Source organism: Antennarius striatus, chromosome 1 (genome assembly GCF_040054535.1).
Source record: "Antennarius striatus isolate MH-2024 chromosome 1, ASM4005453v1, whole genome shotgun sequence".
Lineage (NCBI taxonomy): Eukaryota > Metazoa > Chordata > Actinopteri > Lophiiformes > Antennariidae > Antennarius > Antennarius striatus.
The window spans coordinates 27,761,138-27,783,604 of NC_090776.1; the positions used below are offsets into that span (position 1 = coordinate 27,761,138).

General features: G+C 39.8%; 1 protein-coding gene across 1 annotated transcript in view; it reads right to left on the reverse strand.

Moving 5' to 3' along the window:
• Positions 1–20,452, reverse strand: part of hcn4 (hyperpolarization activated cyclic nucleotide-gated potassium channel 4) — a 58,657-nt gene extending 38,205 nt beyond the window's left edge. Inside the window, exons 1-2 of the mRNA XM_068313171.1 lie at positions 19,773–20,452; positions 3,901–4,324 (exon numbers count right to left, since the gene is read on the reverse strand). Coding sequence (XP_068169272.1) covers positions 3,901–4,324; positions 19,773–20,452 — 1,104 coding nt within the window. The remainder of the gene's footprint in view (positions 1–3,900; positions 4,325–19,772) is intronic.
• Between the last annotated feature and the right edge of the window lie 2,015 nt (positions 20,453–22,467).

The window sequence follows — 22,467 nt, forward strand, 5'->3', positions numbered from 1 at the left end:
TCCTCCACCTGTTCCCTGCTCTCACTGCAGATCATAATGTCATCTGCAAACATCATAGTCCATGGAGATTCCTGTCTAACCTCGTCTGTCAGCCTGTCCATCACCATAGCAAACAAGAAGGGGCTCAGAGCTGATCCCTGATGCAGTCCCACCTCCACCTTGAACTCCTCTGTCACACCTACACACACCTCACCACTGTCTTACAGTCCTCATACATGTCCTGCATCGATTTAACATGCTTCTCTGTCACTCCAGACTTCCTCATACAATACCACAGTTCCTCTGTGGGCACCCTGTCATCAGCTTTCTCCAGATCTACAAAAACACAATGCAGCTCCCTCTGGCCTTCTCTGTACTTCTCTACCAACATCCTCAGAGCAAAAACTGCATCTGTAGTTCTCCTTTTTGGCATGAAACCATACTGCGGCTCACAAATTCTCACTTCTGCTCTTAGTTTAGTTTCAACTACTCTCTCCCATAACTTCATTGTATGGCTCATCAGCTTTATTCCTCTGTAGTTGCCACAACTCTGCACATCTCCCTTGTTCTTAAAAATGGGCACCAGCACACTTCTCCTCCATTCCTCAGGCACCATCTCACTATCTAAGATCCTGTTGAACAACCCAGTCAGAAACTCTACTGCCACCTCTCCTAGACACTTCCATACCTCTACAGGTATATCATCAGGACCGACTGCCTTTCCACTCTTCATCCTCTTCAATGCCCTCCTCACTTCATCCTGACTGATCTTTGCTACTTCCTGGTCCACAACAGTCACCTCTTCTAGTCTTTGTTCTCTCTCATTTTCCACGTTCATCAACTCTTCAAAGTACTCTTTCCATCTTCCCATCACACTACCGGCACCTGTCAATAGACTTCCATCCCTATTCTTAGTCACCCTAACCTGCTGCACGTCCTTCCCATCTCTGACTCTCTGTCTTGCTAACCTGTATAGATCAGTCTCTCTCTCCTTACTGTCCAACCTAGCATACAAGTCATCAAAGCCCCTTGTTTGGCCTTTGCTACCTCTACTTTCACCTTATGCTGCATCTCCCTGTACTCCTGTCTACTCTCCTCAATCCTCTCAGTGTCCCATTTCTAACATTTAGCTAGCCTCTTTCTCTCCTGTACCTCCTCATTCCATCACCAAGTCTCCTTATCTACTTTCTTTCCAGATGACACACCAAGTACTCTCCTACCTGTTTCCCTGATCACATTAGCTGTAGTTGTCCAGTCATCTGGAAGCACCTCCTGACCACCCAGAGCCTGTCTTAACTCTTTCCTAAGTCATGCAACACTCTTCCTTTTTCAATTTCCACCATTTCGTCCTGTGCTCTGCCTTTGCCCTCTTCATCTTCCTCACCACCACAGTCCTTCTACACACCACCATCCTATGCTGTTTGGCTGACCTAAGCTGGTACTTGTGTACTTGTGGAATAAAGCACATTAGTGGAGGAATAGTAGGTTGATCTATCTACAGTATCTATCTATCTATCTATCTATCTATCTATCTATCTATCTATCTATCTATCTATCTATCTATCTATCTATCTATCTATCTATCTATCTATCTATCTATCTATCCATCACTCCAACCATCCATCCATCCATCCATCCATCCATCCACCCACCCACCTATGCATCCATCCATCCATCCATCCATCCATCCATCCATCCATCCATCCATCCATCTGCCTTCTATCTACTCCTTGCTTTCCTTTGTGACCCTCTAACACACACTGAAAATCTGATAGCTGATTGTGGGGTTTCTTAAACAATGACCTAGCCTGCATGTGCCCCTTCCTTTATTTTGGTCTCGACAGTACAGCAGCATGCATGGAGGCCCAGAATCTTCCCCAGTGGTTCATTTGAACTTTCCCTTTGCCTTTGAAATGGCACCGCAGAGGCCTGTGTGATTAATGTCACCACTCATACATAAACTGTTCTAGTGCCAACTGAATATTTGAAAACCAGGAACTTTTTAAAGTGCCCTTGGGCATGTGTGGAGCTATTTGATTGGAGACCAGCTTGCTATACAGTTTTTCTCATTTGTCCAATTCATGCATTCAGGTGCACACAGCTGGGGGAAGCTGCATGCAAATAGGATCATGAATTATGAAAACAGGGTTGTTGATTTGAATGTGAAATTTGAGTAAAAGTTCACACTAAAAGACTATACTAATCATGTAACCTTGGAAAATCCTCTGAGCATTTTCTAAAATAATCTATTTTGTAGCACAACATTGCTGAATAAATGACCTATTTTTTGGAAAACAATTTTTCATTCAGCATGTAAATATATGTTCTTCAGAAAGGATCCTTGACTATTTCTATCAATAGTGCAAAAAAAACAACAGCAACTGGCGTATCAGTTTCTCACTGTTTCAAAAAAAGACTATTTCAGTAAAATTGCAGTAAGATAAATGCCTTTGTGATGAAGACAGTGTAATTACTTTTATTTTTATTTATATTTTTATATTCATAATTTTATAAACAAAATATTGATCAGTTTAATAGAAATTTAAGTAATTTGAAGCTTTTTGAATACATGAAATGTCCTTGGACACTGGGTGAAATGGTGGTGCAGTGGGTAGAGCTGTCGCCTCACAGCAAGACAGTTCCGGATTTGAGTCTTGTTATGAGTTTGCATGTTCTCCCAGTGTCTGTGTGGGTTGCCTACGGGTCCTCCAGTTTCCTTCCACCCCCAAAACCATGCAGCTTAGCTGAACAGGTTGTTTCCAAATTGTCCATAGGTGTGAGTGTGCATGTGAGTGGTTGTTTATCTTTTGTGTGGTTCCATGATGCACCATTGCATCTGGAGTGTCTCCTGCTTCATGCCCATAAAACTGCTGGGATAGGCTCCAGCAACCCCTGTGACCCGCATATGTTGACAAAGCAGAAAATGAATGGCTGGACACTGTAGTCAGTCAGTTATTTCAGCATGTATAAGATGCATGGACAGCTTTCATGACGCTTAAAATTAATTTTCACAAAAATTCTGTTAATTAAAAATTGAAATTTGTAGTCTGAAAACAGCAGCAGTGTGAACTGCAGCAATGCAACAGAACATCTGTATTATGGCCATGCACACTCTTCATTGAGAAACTAAACCCTGGAGTGAAGCCTCTGATGTGCGCTGCCACCGCTTCAAAGAAATAAGCTTGTAGTGGGCTTGGGCTTTTTAAAGGAAGGATATGTGGAATGACAGACAGTAGTATATTCAGAAGTGTTGAGCCTCTAAGAATTAGTCCTACTCGTGAGTTGCATTTGTTATCCAGTGTTTCCTCTCATTGTGTCACTGACCCGCCAGAGCAGCTCTGACTGTCTCATATTAAACAGTCAAGGCTTGTTGGGCATCCTCCTATTGACTTCAGGCTGCTTCATGTTACCTCAGAAACTACACAACAATATTCATCTGTGACAGTAATGAAAATATAATTTCTTTTAAATGAATGATGCAGTTATAATCAGTCCTGTATTGCTACAATGCCTCTCTGCACTGTGTGGTCCCACTTCTAACCCAATACGTACACAGATGGAAAATGCTAATCAATAATCCAACTTCATCAGACCATTAGTGACTAGGGTACAGCTGAAGAGCCTCTTATGTAATCAGAAGGATCATTTATCCATATTTCCTTCGCAAAGGGAAAAGGGATGGCAGAGAGCTCAGCAAACATACTTGAAGTGTTTGACTTGCTTCAGCAAATAGTATGCATTCCTTGTACTTTCCTAGGTATCTCTGCAGCTTTAGCTTATTCTCTATAATTATTGCTGCTGAAATGTAGGGAATCTAGTTTTGAAAGACAACTAAAAATGGCCCACCACACACATCCTACAGGATGATGGGTAACATTCAGCAGAACTGCAGGACTACATATGGTTAACACATTTTCCTACCTCTTCCCATTGATGGATGTAGCGAATAAGTCTAGAGAGGCGCAGGAGTCTCAGCAAGCTGAGGATCTTTGTAAAGCGAACAATCCGTAAGGCGCGTGCAGTCTTGTAGAAATCTGAGTCGATGCGTGTTTCCACAATGAGGAAGATGTAGTCCACAGGGATGGAGGAGATGAAGTCCACAACAAACCAACTCCGCAAGTATTTGATCTTGATCTGCTGTGGATCCAGGATAATTTCCGTGTTGTCTTCCTTGACAATGCCTGTCCTGAAGTTCAGAACTAGGTCCATGAGGAAGAAAGTGTCGGAGACTACATTGAACACAATCCAGGGAGGTGTGTGCTCGTCCTTGAAGAAGGTGATGCCCACAGGAATGATGATAAGGTTGCCAACCATCAGCAGAAGCATAGTCAAGTCCCAGTAAAACCTTTTTGGAGAAAGTAGAGAAAGTCAGAGTTGTCAGCAGTGTCCTGCCCAAGTGAAAAGCAGCATTAGTCTCCTGTGTGTGCTGTATAATGTTAAATTGAGTAGTTGATATATGATGGACTACCTAATATATGAAATACATTCTGTTTGTAGATCACTTTGCATTAAATATGTGTGTGTATGTATGTATGTGTATATATATATATATATATATATATATATATATATATATATATATATATATGCATTACAATGACAATAGACAATAGTATAATCTATATTTAAGGCACTTTATCAGAAAATTATCAAAGAGATTAAAGGCAGGAGATGATCACCAAAAATGCAACAAAAATAAAATACAGGTAGATAGATAGATAGATAGATAGATAGATAGATAGATAGATAGATAGATAGATAGATAGATAGATAGATAGATAGATAGATAGATAGATAGATAGATAGATAGATAGATAGATAGATAGATAGATAGATAGATAGATAGATAGATAGATACTTTATTAATCCCGGAGGAAATTGCATAACATATTTTTACCATAAATATTGCAAAAAGTTAATAGAAACAAACTTCCAAACAAAATTCTTGCTGATAAAAACACATTTTAAATGTGCTAAATTATTATAATTATAATTGTGCTAATTATTAAGCTACTGCCAAAAAATGACCTCTTCGTAATATGACCTTGTCAGCCATAGAAGTGTATAAATACAAGTGCTCAATTTAGTGTTGCTTGTGTTGTGCTACTGTGGCTGAAACAAGATAACATAAGTGTATGATGAAGTGTAAGTACATTTTCAACCTCCCTAGCAGGTCAGGAGGCAGCTGCACATAAAACCTATTTACGTTTAGACTGTAAATCACATCTCAAAAGTCAATGAGGGATAACTGTTAATTACTGGCTGTACCGTGACCTCATCCATCTACCAGTCTGTGTGTTTGGATATAAATTACTCCCTCTTCTGACTTGGTAAGTGCTTCCAGAATGGCTCTTTTGTTTGTTAAAGCTGATGCATTTTGGGCTATGGAGAGGCTCTTGCATTGTGTACTGGTCCGGTGAACTTGGATGACTTACACTGTTCTGTCTCTCCGGAAAACCAATTTCAAGAGCAGGACCATAACAAATTATGAAGGGCATTACACACATTAGGGATACATTTCAGTCGGAGCTAACTCAACCTCTGTGAGTGATATCAGCTCTTTCACTTTCTTGTTGAGGCCGATGTCAACATTTTACATGATTGACTCACAGATTGTTGAAGTAAATAAGTGAATAAATACCTCTGGTCATCACATCACATCAGGTTGAGTGATCATTTTTAGCTCGGTACATACTGTCTACCTCACAAAACAAAAGCATGAAGCTAAAAATTAATCTGGATTGGGTGTCTGTCATGTTGTCCTTGAACTCATGTCTTAACATTGCTGTACATTTTATTAGATGAAGGTTAGTGAATATGAATTTGTGCCCTGTGCTTGGCTTTTCAGATCATTTTTAATTTATGATTTCATCGATGATTATTAAGAACTAAAATGGTCTTTTTTCTTTGAGACATTCCTGTGATGAAGCGGTAACACAGCTGCTTTCAATTGCAGTGCTGGATTCCCATTGTGTTACCACAATCACTGATGTTTCACAGGGCTGGATAACAAGTCTCATCTTGTGCAGACCTGATCAAAGCTAATAGATTGAAGCTTTGTTTTCTGACAATGTTCTATTTCCTTTGTCCTTATGCCAGTATGGCTACACATTGCTGGGGATATATTATAAGGTCAAATCCAAGGTTATCAATGAAGGGAAGCACGAGCCTCATTTTGTTATTATTTACCATAGATGTCTTTAGAGGCTCCCTCTATCATGATAATCAGTGCATCACTCTCAATAAATAACTACTGTAAAATATTACAGCTGCTCTGTAGCAGAACCAGGAAATGTTAAACATAGTTTGAATCTCACACTTACACATTATATAAATACACATTATACAGAGACACGCATGTCGGTCACACAGACACATACACTGTGTATATACACATACACACTCAGGAAGCAGTGTCGATAATTGGAATTCTTCAAAATGAGGTATGCACTGGTTCAGTTTCTTGTCAAGAGGAGGTATTTTCAGACAAGTCTTGACAACATTGTTTGCCTGTGTTAAAAGTGAAAGAAACACAAACAAAATGATTTTTTTTTTTTTTACATATCATGAGAATCAGTGCATATGCCATGCAGATTTACTGTATAATCAATTGTAAACTTGTTCCCAGTACTCAACAGGACTGTCCATAAAGAAATACAATTATTTGTTTGAGTTGCTGTAACATTTTCAAGTCATGGACTATATTGTGTCCTTGTGATGCGCTGGCAACGCGTCCGGGGTGTTCCTCGCCTCTTGCCCGTACTGGATGTACTATACTATGCACTTCATCAGGTTATACAACACTTCTTTTAACACTTAAAAGACTGCATCAGTATATGTATACAAATATTTTTTTTTTTTTATTATTATTATTATTTTATCCAGAAAACATAATAAGGCTGCTGATGGTTAAAACTTGTGGATATCACTCTGGAAAAACACCAGCTACTGCTGCCACCTGAATAGGTATCAGTGGGACACTGTTGAAATAGCATCTTTCTCACTAGGAAAAGCGAATTACATGTTCAAAAACAAAAATAAAAACTGTATCTACAACCTACTACAGGAAGATTCTTTGGGATATGAATACAAAACACTTGCACAATATCAAGAAACTGTTGAAGAATCCTTGTGTATAGTGATGAACGTACCCTTGCTCAATAGTGTGTATGTGTGCGTGCATGCAAGTGTACGCTCATGGTTTCTTCTTTTCAGTCTTGTGGTTCCTCCTAATGGGGGTTAGACCACCTAAACATAGTAGGGATCCATTTGCTGTGCTTTATTATGCACTAGAATCCCCACATAGAAGAACACTGTTCTATAAATATGGCTGGGTGGACGTGTGATGTGAGGTGGACATTTCAAAGACATTACACATCTCAAATATCTGTGTGCATCCCATAAAGCAGACTCGCACTTCGTTATGAAATATAATGAAAATGTACTGACTTAGCAGTGGTGAGATAAAGGTAATATTTCAGGTGGAGGAAAATATCTAATTTGTGGTTATTGTTTTTTTGACTCAGTATTGGCAGTATTGTTAGATAGCGGCATGAAAAAAAATTGTGTTAATGTGCTGAACCCTGGATACAATTTTGAAGCGTATATATAGTTGATAAGGGTGGCAAAGTAAGTAGTGCTGTCACTGTCCGGCTTCCTCCCTTTATCTCTATGTGGCTCCCTGGTGCAATGGCGTCACGCCCGGAGTGTCCCCTGCATCATGCCCACAGTCAGCTGGGATTGGCTCCAACACCCCGTGATCCACAAAGGCGGAAAAAGCGGGTACAGAAAATATATGAATGCATATATTTTATATTAATGAAAGCTTCTAATGCTTTTTTTAAGAGAGAAGAAAAATGAAAATGGCTGCCTTTTTTTGTGTCTACATGAATCAATATTATGACTTAAATTTGATTATGAAAACAAAGCACAAACATGCATGACTCCAAACCAAATGAAGCCAAACAATAAAGCAAAATACAGCACAGTGAGCGGGTAAGTGGCTTCTATGTGTTAGTATTTAAATGACATCTTGCAGATCTGCTGAGACACATCATCAGTGATGTATCCAGAAGTCACTGGGGGTTTTGTGTCTTTCAACATCAGGTGAACAGGCCGGGGTGATCAGTCCCCGGCCTATGTCCCAGCAGCATTTGCCCATGGTTCTGCCCTGTTGATCCAAACCACCCCGTGGCTTTCTCTGCGGCTTCAGTTGCACATCTAATACAAGTTTCAAGTTTATTTATTCTTGTATAGCACAGATTCACAGAAAATGTCTCAAAGGGCTTTACAATCTGCACATGGACGATATCCCTCTGACCTTTGTGTACTGCGAGCAGTACGACCCTCACATCATATAAGGAACAACTCCCCCGAAAACCCTTTTAACAGGGGGGAAAAATTGGATGGGAGAAACCTCAGGAAGACTGCAGAGGTGGGAACCCTCTTCCAGGAGCAGACAGACGAAACAATAGATATCGCATGCACAGATTAACAACATAAGAACTATACTTATTATCTTCCATTTTTGCCTCCCCAATGAGTCCCAGGCGTGTGAAAACTCCGCCCCAGCGGCCCACCTTCAGAGGTTCATAGAGCATTTTCCAGCCTTGCCTCCTGCATTCTTCCACCAGCTCCTGGTACTTGGTACACTTCCTCTAGTTGGCCTCATCCATGCAACCATGACTGTATGTTGGGCTTCTGTCCAGCTCAATGGAACCTGATAGTTCTATGTTTGAAGTTGCCCTTCCTGGTTGATGGTGTTGGCTATGTTGTCAGCAACAGCCCCAAGCACCTGGACATTGCGCCAGTCATAGCGACCATTTCAAGGGTCTTTGGCCAGCTACTGAGTATATGCTCCAGGGTGCCCCATCCTGAGCAGCGAGGAAAAGATGGTGTCTCAGTTTTACCCCAGGTAACACACACACACACACACATAGCGGTATCAGACGAAGCCGTAACATCAAAGTGGCATCAAAGAAAAAAGAAAAAAACTAAGTCTAAGTCTAATATTATTGTTTAATCATGGAATTTCCACAGGTTACCGCTAGTATGTCTGTGTGTATGGAGAGAGAGAGAGAGAAAACGAGACGGAGAGAGAAATTAGCTATCGTATTTGGCGTGATGGCATAGTAGCTGTCATGTCAGGTAGTGGCAGACAGCATTTAGCAGTGCCTTCCTTCATTCTGCATCATACTGACTGAATGGGAACAGCAGAACATCAGTGGATGTTCCCAGATGACACTTCCAAAAAGGGCTCCAACAGTGCACAGCGTAAATGTGATTTGGGCTGATTAAATGATTGAAAATAAAGTTTTTGCATGAAAAAGCAGTTTGCCTTTTGATTAAATTGTGTGTGAGTCAGGCTACCTTTTACACAGTTCACAAATATTTTGTCCCAGCATCAAATTCCAGAATTAATATGTAAATGAGTGTGTTATAGCTTATTCAAATATGCCAATTCAAGACAAGCTGGGGTTTTTTAAAATTATTTTTAATGCACTGCTTTTAGCATAGCTGAGTGTCCAGAACTAGTCAGGTTTGAGTGAGCCTTTTAAATTGAGGAATTCCAAGCAGAAATGTTCACAAGACCTATGGTCATGATGCTGTATTTTGCTTTTCTCTATGAAAATTTTTTGCCTGATCTATATAGCATTGTGCACTGGATTACCGTATAACTGCATACAGGACTTAAGCTTGAATGCGTGAAAATTATAAAAATTGGCACCAACTTATCATCACCTTAACTAACAAATAAGTCATTCTTACGGTCCTCTAAATAAAACAACCCAATATGACTTGCTAAAACAAACTGGAGTGTTCTCTCTTTTGTCACAATATGGTAATGATTTGCTTAAATTTGGGCTGATAAAACTACTTGGGTAAGAGATGGAATTTCCCATTCTTGTGTAATACAATTGATATGAAAAGAGATGCATCTTAACAATGTTTCCTTGATTTGTATTTAATTACAGAGGCCAATTAGCAACCATTAGATGTTATCCTATCTGTACAATTCAAACCTGAATCACACAAAGTTACTTAAAGGCAAAGATTCTAAATCTATCTTTGAGGTAATGCTGATATTGCTCGAATTTCAGTGCATAAATATATTCTGCCATCTATGATGTTTAATATGCTAACCCAGGCTTCTGTAATGATGAATGAATGAGAGAGACAAAATGAAAATCAAGCACAAAAAGCTCTGTGAGAAAAAAAAAAAAAAATCACCTCAATTTATATAAACCGCACTTAGCCACAGGGAGAGGCAATCTATGAAAAAGGCTGTCACACTTAACTGGAGAACAACATCTGTAACAATGTGTGTATTGCCTGGAAAAGAACAGCCCATTGGTTTTAAACAAGCCAGTTGACAAACAAAGATTTGAATGTCTAAGAAAAGAAAAATCAGGTTAAAAGGGTTAATCCTATTTTTGTTGTCACCCGCTCCAATGAACTGTCATAATGGTGCTTTCTCTGCTGAGCACTGCCAACAGGCACACTGCAAGCATGTCACTGACACTGTGGCTGTGCAGGCAAAGGTGGCTATATTTAGGTGAGGCACACTGTTTTATCAAACCTAGGTTAAGAAGATTTCATCAGAGGGAGAGGAAAATCTGCCCAACCTCAGGCTTTGACAGACGGATTTAGTAAATAGGAGAGAAGAGAAGCAAAATCAGCTGAAAGAAGTTAATCTTACCTAACACTGCTAAAAGAGATCTATAAATAAGATTACAGGTAGTTCTGTGGCAGGACATGAAGGTAACGTTTCAAAGTAGGACTCCTTATTCACATCATTATTCAAAAAAGCAAAAGCAACACGGTGCTAAACACAATGTCAACTCATTGCAGTTTTTTTTTCTCCAACAGATAAAGGTATGAGCAATGACAGAAGTAAAAAGAATATACACAAGCAACAATGCTCGATACTAGTTTGCACTACTGCGCACAACAAGTACACAAGTAGCCCGCAGGTTTCCCCTGCTCCACGCGGGTGTTGCTATGTTTTTATCCTACAATTATTTATTACGGACAGCTTCCACCTGAACCCACTCCAGCCAGCCACAGTACTAGATTGCAGGGAAGAGATGCTGTCCATGAATATCACCAGCTCCCTGACAGACAGACCCCAATATATTCAAATGGGAGACTGATTGTCATCAGTGGTGACCAGCAGCATGGGGGTCCAAAGAGGACCTCTGTGCTGCTAATTCATGAAACCAGAAGAACCCCTTTGCAAACAGAGCAGATGTAATCCCACTGAGAGGACTGCTCTGAAGTAGCCATGTCAGAGTTTCTTGTCCCCCTCCCATACCTGTGGGATTTTCTCTTTGCTGCTTTGTTTCTGCAGAGATACCTGGTACCACTGGTGGTTACTGTGTCTCCTGGTTCTTGTTTCTGCCACCCTTCATATTTCTTCATGGCTTCCCAGAGCACAGCCTACTATCTATCTGCACAAGTAGTCTGCACAAGTAGTCTTCTGTCAGTCCTCCATGGGGCATTCAATAGTGAGACACTGAGTAGCAGGGTTATACAGTAAAAGACAGAGTAAACAGAAATATCCACAGCTGGTGCCATCACCATGCACTTATCCGACTAGCATATGCCAGTATCTGCCGCCAGTATCGTGGACTGTCATCCTGCCGCTAATTGCATCTGTGTTTCATCGTGATGCCATGTTATCTCCCAGAGGTCCCACGGGTCATGTCAAAGCAGTCCCCTGTCAGCCAAACACAAAGTGTGGCAGAGGAAACACTGACCAGTGTCACACAAACAGGATGAGGACAAACACATCCATCCTCCATGTTGCTCCATTTTAAATGAGTGAGCCAGAAAGAGAAGACAAATGAAGCAAAAAGCTTCCTACCTCTATGTCTATTGTACCAAGAGTTGGTCACACTGTACACTATCACCTCATGCCCTTGCTCTAGGCTGCTCCACACTGGCCCATTATCTTCATCACATCAGATGCTGGAAGCAGCAAATGGAGCAGCCGTAATAAAAGCCTTTTCCAATCCATCTCTGAAATCTGAGGTCAAAGGGCAACAAGGAGAGAAGGGGAACAAAAGGAGAAAATGAGGGAAGAGAACATATTGTAATAGTGAGAGAACATTTTATTTTGTACACTGTAAAACTGAAGTGTAGGGACAGCAAAGATTGGAAGTGAATGAAGATACAGTGAGGTCCTTTGGACAGATGAGTGTTTTAAGCATCATGCAGTCGTGGAGATAAATAAATGACGCTGGGATGCTGATAGAACTTATTCAATAAGAATGCACCCACAGCAATAAATGAAATCAAGTCAGGGAGAGGAGATTCAATATATCCGATTTTTTTGTTTGTTTTTTTGCACGACTGAGCAAAAGGGGAGGCTTATCTGAGTGTTAAACCAAACAGGGCTGGATTTATCATGCTGACTTGTTAGCTCTATAATATCTTGATTGTACATGCTAAACATAATCAGGTATTAATTTGGACATGGCAACTTCTCTGCTGCTTCCCTCTTCAATCAAGCACAAGGTAACTTTGTAAGACCGAATGATGTTGATGTCTGTAAGAAGAGGACATGCTGTCAACATGGTGATGATAAATAAAGAGAATATACTCCCTCTGCGAGAAGAGGAGGCAACAATCTGTCTCCCACCATTTCACGTCTCATAATCCCGTCATTTGTCTGAGTATTCTGGACACCTAACGTGAGGTAGGGCCAGGCAATAAACATTGATCCAGGGATGAATTTCTTGTGTATCGCACCAGCCAGATGCAGAGTTCTTCTCTTCTAGATATCTTCTCTAAGGAGAAAGCCCAATATCAATACATTCTTAGAGAGTACACTGTGCAGTTTTCTAAGAAAGGTTATTAACCTGCCTTCATTTTTATGCAGTGGTAGGTGGAGAAAGTAAATGTATCATTGTATTGTGCACTAATTTACTGTCTGTAACTTAAGACATAACACCAAACTTTAAAATTAAAAAAAAAATTGTCAGCCTAATCCGATAATATTTTGTAAAACTCTGAGAAAGGATGTAAAAGACTAAAAGGTAATTACAGTCTTGCTGGGAAGTAAATATCAGTCACATAAAACTGGTCTTGCCCGTGACTCATCTGTAGAAACTGATTACTGTCCCTGGCATATTCGCCTAATTGACTCTGACCTAAAGTGAACCAACCAGTGAAGCTGTCATTGAAATGGTTCCCTTTCATTTATTTTAAACTGCATCTTATATTTTAACATGAGTTACCCACACTGTGTCCATGCGCTATAGAATAGAATAGAATAGAATAGAATAGAATAGAATAGAATAGAATAGAATAGAATAGAATAGGCTGCAAAGATTAATGTATATGACATACGGACAAACCTTTGTGGGGATGCAGAGGTCAACCAATGGGATTGGGCGATTTGTTGTACCAAAAAAAGAAACATTAAATGATTTGGGAGGGAAAATAAACACTGGTCTACTATTCTCCAACCAAGGACAAATCAGGATTTAAATGTATTTTGTTACTAATTTACATTGACATGAGGTGAAAAATGAAGGCATTTGTACGTCCTTTCACGTGCAAGGTCAACAATGACATATTGAGGTGAGCATTTTTAAAAAATAGTAAATCCCTCCATCTACCTTCTAACTTAGAAGGAACTGGAAAAAAGTAGCCGATACAATACTTCCTCCAATTATGTCAGTAAACAAGGTGCCTGAAGAATGAATGGCAGTTGTCAAAGAGAATGAGTGGCTTACAAGAGAAATTTTAACCCAAGAGATCTTAATTATTCATTCCCTCATGTTGACACAGCATAAAATAAAGTCCTTGTGATTTCTTGATCACGGAAAGCAAAAGAAAATTGACACTTTTCACAATAATTCTTCAGTAACCACAAATGGGTTAGGGAAAGCAATAATACAGGAACATCCTTCAGCCTGGTTATCAATTAAGTGATGATGCAGAAGGTTGAGTCACTGTTGTAGCTGCAATCAGTTTAAAAATGTCCTCTCGGGTATCATGGGAAAATTACACACACATAATCTGTTTTTGATGTTGATTGCTTTTTGACCAACACTGATTACATGTCAAATGTTGGATTGAAATTGAAACTAAATGTGTAAAACTATTACAACCAGAACTGCTATTACACTGAAAATAATTTCCCAAAACAAGAAGCATAATGTGAGGTGCTGTCAAATTCACAAGGCTCACAAATAGTACGTACACTGTTTCTGTATACTCTGTCTCAAAAGCAGTGAATGGTCATTTGTGAACAGATGCATATTTTCTTTTGACATGTTGGTCAGTGGAACAATAATCACACCTGGCAACAGAAAAAACAACAACCATGAAATGTGTTACAAAGACAAAAATTCATAACTGTTCTTGGCTGACGTGTGTTATGTATCCACCTGGAAAGATTATAAATTGACGCAACAGTGCACAGGAAGGTGGAACAGGAGATCAGCGTCACATTTGTCAGGTGACCAAAATGCATCAAGCATTTCCAGCTGAGTGACATGTAGTGCTTAACAGAAATGCTCCCGACAGGCTTTCCCATTTTCAAAATGCATATGATGTCCAGTCTATCAATATAATCTCACCTCGAGATGACCATCCCTTCTCCAAGGTTAAACTCAGCTCTCTGCCTAATATCTAAAGCTAAATTAAATAACACATCACAAGAGGAGGCACCCACACATTATACTGTATATATATATATATATATATATATATATATATATATATATATATATATATATATATATATATATACACTGTATATATATATATATATATATATATATATATATATATATATATATATTTTTTTTTTTTACAGTTGGGATCACGTGCCATTTTGACGCTCCCACAAAAATGTGCCTGCCTTGTGAGGTCATATGGTGCCATTCGATCATCCTGCAACGATGACAGGTGTCCGCCCACCCACTCACTGGCTGTGAACGTCCCCCACTGGCTCCCTCCATTAAATAAATTGTACTGTAATAATCTCTTTGCTTTTAATATTCGTGGATGAGCACAGCAGTCTATTTTGATTACCCCACTTTCAGGTCTAGTCAGAAGCATCTGTAATCCCCCGTATTTTAACCTTACTTAATTAAAGGAGGAATTATTTGACCTACAGTATTTAGAGATATAAAAACACTTTTTGCTCTGGCATTCACCTGTAGATGAGGTTTATTAATGCTAGACATAGTCCAGAACAGCACAAACTTATCTTCAGCATCAACTCAACTCATTCATCTTTTGTGGAGAATATTTTCCCCTAAATTGGTTACACTCATCACTAAATAGGCTTAAAACTGTAAAAAAAAAAAAAACTGTCTAAATGGGGGGGGGGGGGGTTTGAATAAGCAGCCATCTAATTGCTCTATTGGATGTACAACATCTCACCTTTAACTTCATGTAAATCTCACCTGCGCTATGACTTCTGCCACTGCCACAGGAAGGGGAATCACCCTCACCACAGGCATGTACGGTTCTCCATCTCATTTTTCAATAAATCTAGAGACGAAAAGCCGGAGGCCCCAAGAGACCCAAACAAATCAATAACAAATGTACTCTGAAATCAACAGTAATCAACTTGACTGAAATGGAAAGCTTAGTCTTTTTTTAAGCTGATCACACACAAACACATTACACACTGATACCGACTGATAATCGCACACAGTATCTTACAGTAAATACGCAGGTGCTCTAGGTGAAAGTAGCAGCCGTCGCTCTCCTTTCTTCTCAACAAGATGACGGTGCTTATCGTTACCATTTCAGTCTTTTGAAGACTGTGATATGCAAATACGCACAAGTATACATTGTTATGCTAATACTGTGAGTATCTGTCCAGAAAAACATTGTTTCTATTTGGATTGATGGAGCATATTAAAATGCTATAGCTCACTTGAACAACAGGATGAAAACGTCAACATTTGAAACTGGTTAAATGAATCGGTAACAAACACTTTCATGAACATAAAGCACGATTTCATTGGTGTTAAAGCTCATTTAACTAAACACAGCCTTAAGGGCCTCAATTTGTGGACACATCTTTTATTTAATTTAGTCCCTGCAGGAATATAACAGAAGCAAAATCGCAAGATGTTTTGTCAGAAGATTTGTTTTTGCCACTGTTCAGGTAAACGTTTTGGGACACAGAACTGGATGTGCGAGTGGAATGAAAGGCTATTGAAAAAAGTGAACTTTATAGATGGGATGGAAGGGCTCAACTGAGAAATATACAATAACTGATTGACAGACACTGCATGGACAGCATGATTCTAAAGGGAAATTAAGAGATTAATAGAACCTTCAGACCAAAAATAAGATCTAATGTACCGGTACAACATTTTCTTCTCTATTCAGGAAAATGTAGAAGACTTTTCCAGCAGATATGTCCTTTGGCCTCTGAATTACAAATTAATCAGAGGCACTTTAACAGTGGAAAATTTAAACATTGTGTGGCATTGTTGGTCTAATACTCTAATACTCTGCAAAATGTTGTATTAATTTTGACAGTCATTGTTTTCATTAAATAATCTGATGTTTGATCCATTCTCTGAGAAGGATAATGTTTAATTAAGTACTGACATTAGGTTTAAACACTTTCTAACATGTTTTTTTTTCAATCTTGACATGACCAAGGACAACCAAGGTTGATGGGTATTGACAGAGTGTACTTCATACAGCAGCTCTTAAATAGAAACATAAAGTCACATCTTTAAGGCTGACACAAGTAGGCCAACAGAATAGAGCATACATCCTGCAGAAGCATCCACTAGAAATGGGCAGTTATCCTTGCACTGATTTTATTTTTCAGCTAACCCAGTAATACTTGTCCTTATTTATAAAACCCCAAACAAATCAGATAATTGGAGGATTGCTTGTTTTGGGGGGTTGGGATGGGGATAGTTCTCTGGTTAACTGACCACATCTGGGAGATGCTTGCTCAGAACTGAAGGAGGCTGTTCAGCCTTGGATCTGGAAATGAGGCTGCAGATTGGATTATGATGCCATTTTTAATCCGTCTTTTTCCCCTTGCAAGATATTGCTCCTCCCTTGCTTCTTAGCATTATACAAAACTCGACAAGCCAAGATTTTGCTGAATTCTGGTACGGTGATGACTATATGATTTCTTGTGACACTCTAATTTGAGCTTATGGTGCCAAAGCTTTAATGCAGACATGGGAATAAAACATTTAGTCACAGAGACCCTTCTTTTCTCTGGGCTCATTAAACGGACCCACTCATCTCCTTGTGTACTTTAATTACAGTCATCTCATCCTGTCTCTGATCCTGATTTGGGAGGATGCTTCATGGTTCTCCTTCAGTTCATTAAAAATAAAATAGCAGCTATCATCTCAGCATGCTGGGTTAACTGACATAATGACTAATATAAGGTACCATTTTTCTCCATCTCACAAGGAGATGGGCTTCAAATATTAGTTAAAGCATTTAAATACTGATTAATATGTGTCATCGAAGCTGCTTTCCACCAGTAATGAGCGATTTTCCTTGAGTCTACTTGTAAATAAAGATGTTGCTTTGTCTTTCTCAAGTAGGTTATAAATGCAGAAAAACCTTTGGTCATACAGAGTTGGCCAGAACACAGGCAAATCTGGCTGACGAACTCATCTGTAGATTAAGTTGAGAGTTAAGTGAGTCTGCAATCACTGAGTGACTAAACCACAGGCAAACTGCTATCACTTTGCTGGAATGTTTAATTATGGTAATATGCAGTATTTCTGCTAATACCCCGAACAAGTGGTTCGCTAGCCTAATTTTCCACTCTTGGTGCATTTTTATTCCTCTCTTTGCTCTGATTCGTCTTGGTATGATAATCAAACACACATCTGTTTCACTCAGTGCTGTATGAACTCGCTGTTTCAGCATCTTGCTCAAAGACACTTCAAAACCAATGGTTTGAGCCAAGTTTCTGACCTTTTCAGTATGAGGGCAGACTCCCTATGCCTCAAATCAACCTTCTTCATGACATTTACCACAGCGAGTAAGAAAGCAGAAGAGGTCAGAAGAAACACAACCAGCTGGGAGGTGTATAACAAACATTACAAACATTCTCATACACATCTCTGTTGCTGATGATGACCTGTAAAATCTTTGAGTGGTTTTGAACCTCCATGTACAGAGAAAGATTCTTTGTACAGAATAAAACGGTCGGACATTGGAATGGTGAAACAATATCGAGTTAATCACCCAGATCTGATTATACATGAAACGTTGTACAATTATTTCTCTTTTCTCTGTCTAGATCTCACTGTATAATTACACAGTTAAAGAATACATCTTTATGACAACATAAGACATCTTATGTAAGAGTCAACCCTAAAAACAAATTTCAGGAGACAACATCCAGTGATATGAACCATCACAGTGTCATTTATTTCAAGCTTAACAGCCAGATAAAATGTGTTGTTCTTTTTCTAATCTAGGAAAAGTCTCATTTAGCCTTTTCCACTGACACCCCGGGCCTGTGACAAACTCGCGCCATAACTCACATGTTTCTCCGTCAAGTCAGACATCTTGTTCTTGATCGAGGAAGTCGGTTTCTATATTATCTGCCAGAGCACCCTCAGAGTCAGTCAACCACAAGACATGCTGAACTACGTTCAGTTTTTCAGACAGAGAGAAACAGATGTGTATCATGAACAGTCCTCCTTTTGACCATTTATAGATAGGTTATAATGTAATACCTTTACCTTTAATATTTACAGTGAAAACTAAGAAGTACACAAAATTGTATTATCCTTAAATTCAGCTAGATATTCTGAGAGTACAATTAAAACCCCTTTCTGATACTATACTACTGTACAAACTTTTGTGTACAATAGTGTGTTAGTGTGTTGTTCAAGCCACAGGATTACTTTTTGTTTTTTGTGTTTTTAGATATTGGCTTTACTAAAAGTGTCCATGACACATTTTAATTACAGGGTTAAAATTGACCAGTCGCTTGCAAAATAGACGTAAATAGACGTGTATGACAACAAACGCAAGCGCATAACTACAAGGTAAAATATGTTTACCATCAAAGGAGTGCATTAAGTTTCTCTGTTAAGTTATGTCTATTTATAACAAGAATAGACAAGTGTAGAAAATGCAGTGACTCACTGTGTCGATCAATTAAAAATAACCACAAAACATAAATTAGCACAAATAAAATGACTTAACCCACTTTTCAAAAGCGCACATGTAGAAAGAGAATGAGAAGATCAGTGAGCCTTTGAGGAGAATGTAAGGTGAAGGCCTGATCACTAACCCAAATCCATGATAAATCAAGTCCCTTGTGCACAAGTTTTTCTTAAATAAATTAGATAAACACTGAAGGTCTTCAGCTATGTAATTTCATGAATAATGTATTGCAGAAATAGATAATCAGTAAAAGTTGTCTCCCCCATGGAAGACAATAAAAATGATCATGTATATAAGACCTCCTGATTAATATTACTACGTGCCTTTAAAATCAAGAGAATAACTACAGCACTGAAAATCCCTTAACGATCTATTTAATGATTACTAATGGTAAGACATCTCATCTTCAAAAGAAAATTAATTTGAGATTGACATTTCGATGTGATAACATCATTTCAGTGAAAAGCAGTCGAACATGTTGAGAGAGTGCCATGTGGTTCGATGAAACAATGAATGAGCTGTTGTCAGCTGATGAACGCCATTAATAAACGAGCCACACATTGAGAAAAACATCTGGGTCTGTCATGCATGACGTTGACGTGACGCTTTTGTTGTTTGGAGTGCTGTGCAGAAGGTATCACATTTACCTGAAATCGCTGTACGGATGAATTATCCAAAATCCAGCGGATTTAACCCGCTCTTGTTCCCGTTCGACCGCCTTCTCACTTCCGAACATCCTTAGGGAGAACTTGTTGACCCCTGGTTGAAGCATTGCTCCCAACTGTCTGTGTATGAACCCAGTTTGATATAATCTCTCGTCGTCCGGCAGAATTTGATCGATGCCATCCAACTTTACAAACCCCGGCTGTTGGTCAGGGGAGTCTTTGTGAACGCCACCGCTGGCCCCTTGCGCGCCTGGCTCCGGCGGCCCATCACCGATGGCTCCAGGGGGGCTCTCCTCGCTTGGGGTGACATCCCCCTCGGCGATTAGGCGCCTCTCCTCCGCCAAGTCAGAGTCGTGCACATGCCGACTCGTGATTGACGAGAGGCTGCCCCGAAATCTCCGACAATCTCCATTTGAGCTGGTCTTCATCTGTTTCCCTATGTCCGTCTCCATGATCACAGACTCTCCACTTTTGGTCTCGCCGATGCCTTTGCAGCTTCCCCCAGAGGTCGGCGACGGTGACGGTAGAGGCTTCATCCTGATGCTCTTTCTCCGCGTGTCCTTGTCTGCGTCTTCTCCTTCGCCGATTATTGATGCTTTCTGTCCAATGTGCTGAGGCAAACTGTAGAGCCTTTTACGCATGGAGGAGTGCAACCTGTCCATTATGACATTGAGACACAGCGGAGAAAATGAAATGAATCCAGGCTGTAAGGCTGGATTGGAGCGATTATTGCCACCAGCCCTGCGCTGCCTCTCTGTTTGTGAGAGCGATCAGTCTGGAGCTAATCTGAATCCATGGAAGCCTGCTACACATGACACGGACCACCGTAGCTCTACTGAAACAGACGAGAGCTACTCAGTTTCATAATGACACTACCTGACAGTTTGGATATGTCCTCACGCACAGCCTGTGAGCTCTGCCCGGCCACTGCGTCCCCGTTGTACATCTTTGTGCCGTTCCGACATTGTGCGCAAAAGTGGAAAAAACTGCTTGAAAGTCACCTTAACGTGACATGAGAGGGACGTGCTGACGGACCGTGATGAAGGGAGGAGGGAAAGGTCATGCACGATGAAGGATGCGGCTTTCAACCACAGTCATGATGCGTTTTGGCGAACTGTGAATATTCATGATGCTGATATATTAGGTTGCCATAGGAGCGAGAACTGCAAATAAGCTCAGCCCATCTTGTTTAAAGGGGAATGCTCTTTCCATTCTTAAAACGCTTCCATGCTCTCTCGAGTTAAGGCTACAGGTAGGCAATGCAAAACCTATTGTTCAGGTATGTGGTAAGCTTCACCGGGGACACCCAACGAGCCTATTGACCATCCCTACGACGGTCTGATCCACTGCGTAATTTGCGCGCACAAACACAGTAAAAGACTTGTGATATTACCAGCCGGTGTTTTATCAGCCAGACGATTATATAGATCAGCATTGTTTACATGCAGCTGCAATACAAATAATAAAGTATGCTTATTGTAAACTGGAATTCTTCATGTCATTACCTATTATTATATATATATTATGTGATTCGAGTGAGAACAACAATTAGTATCAATAACTGCACCTAATTTTTCTACAATGTATTTATTTTGTCAAATTTATGGTGTTCTATAATGCGAAACATGTATTTATTATTCTGTGCACTGGTTCGTTTTAAGCGCTTGCATTTTCATAGTCCATGAAATCCAGGAGAAACATAATAAATCACTTTATTAACAACAGTTTTGTCAGGAATAAATGAATTTTCTCAGAAAAAAATGTGTTTGGGTGGGAGAATAAAAAAAAGGGGTCTCGCTCTAACTATGATTTGCCAAACACGACAAAAACCCAGCCAAGCTTGGTGTTAAACAACATGGAAGATTAGTTAAGTGAGACGGTGCACCAATTACCACCAGCCTAAAACAATACAAACTATCATAATTACAATATTCTTGTCAATTCACTGGGCAATTTAATGTAAGTCCAGTGTGAGTGGGTGTGAATTATTTAAAGGAAACTTCTAATGAACTCAAAAAAAAAAAGTGCTGCCTTTTAAATTATGGTCGCATGAAGGATGCATCACACACACATCAAACACTGAAATCGGAGTAAATATGTCATATATATGTGATATACAGTATATATGTGATATAATTTCATTCTCATTTCAAGGCCAGAATGCATGAAAACGCAGAATCCACATTTTAAAAAAAAAAAAAAAAAACCGCAGTAAGATGTGTATATTATTACCTTAAAATGACTTTTCTGTCAAACGTTCACAAACTCTTGCTTTGGAGCATGAACATGCTCACAAGCGTACCCTGAACAGATAGTGGAAAGCATGCATCAACAATCCCAGTTCTGTCTGCATACATGGAGCCCATCTGTTTTAGGATTCGCGTCTGTGCACCCAGGGAGTACAGATTGTTACCTCGCCAGTGTAGTTACTGGAGCTCTCAAACTTCATCTCACCACAGTATATATGCGATGCTGTCCGCCTGTCTGCACTCACTCCACATTGTTTTATGTTTGAAGTAGCGTCACTTCTGTTCCTCCACAGCACCAATCAGCGCCCAGTTTGGAACAGGCGCTGATTGGACTGCTGACACGAGCTCGCGCGTTGCTCACGAGCCAGGTGGACGGGTCCGAGCTGCGTCACGAGCCGCCGACGTGACGACAACGACTGAGGCTGACG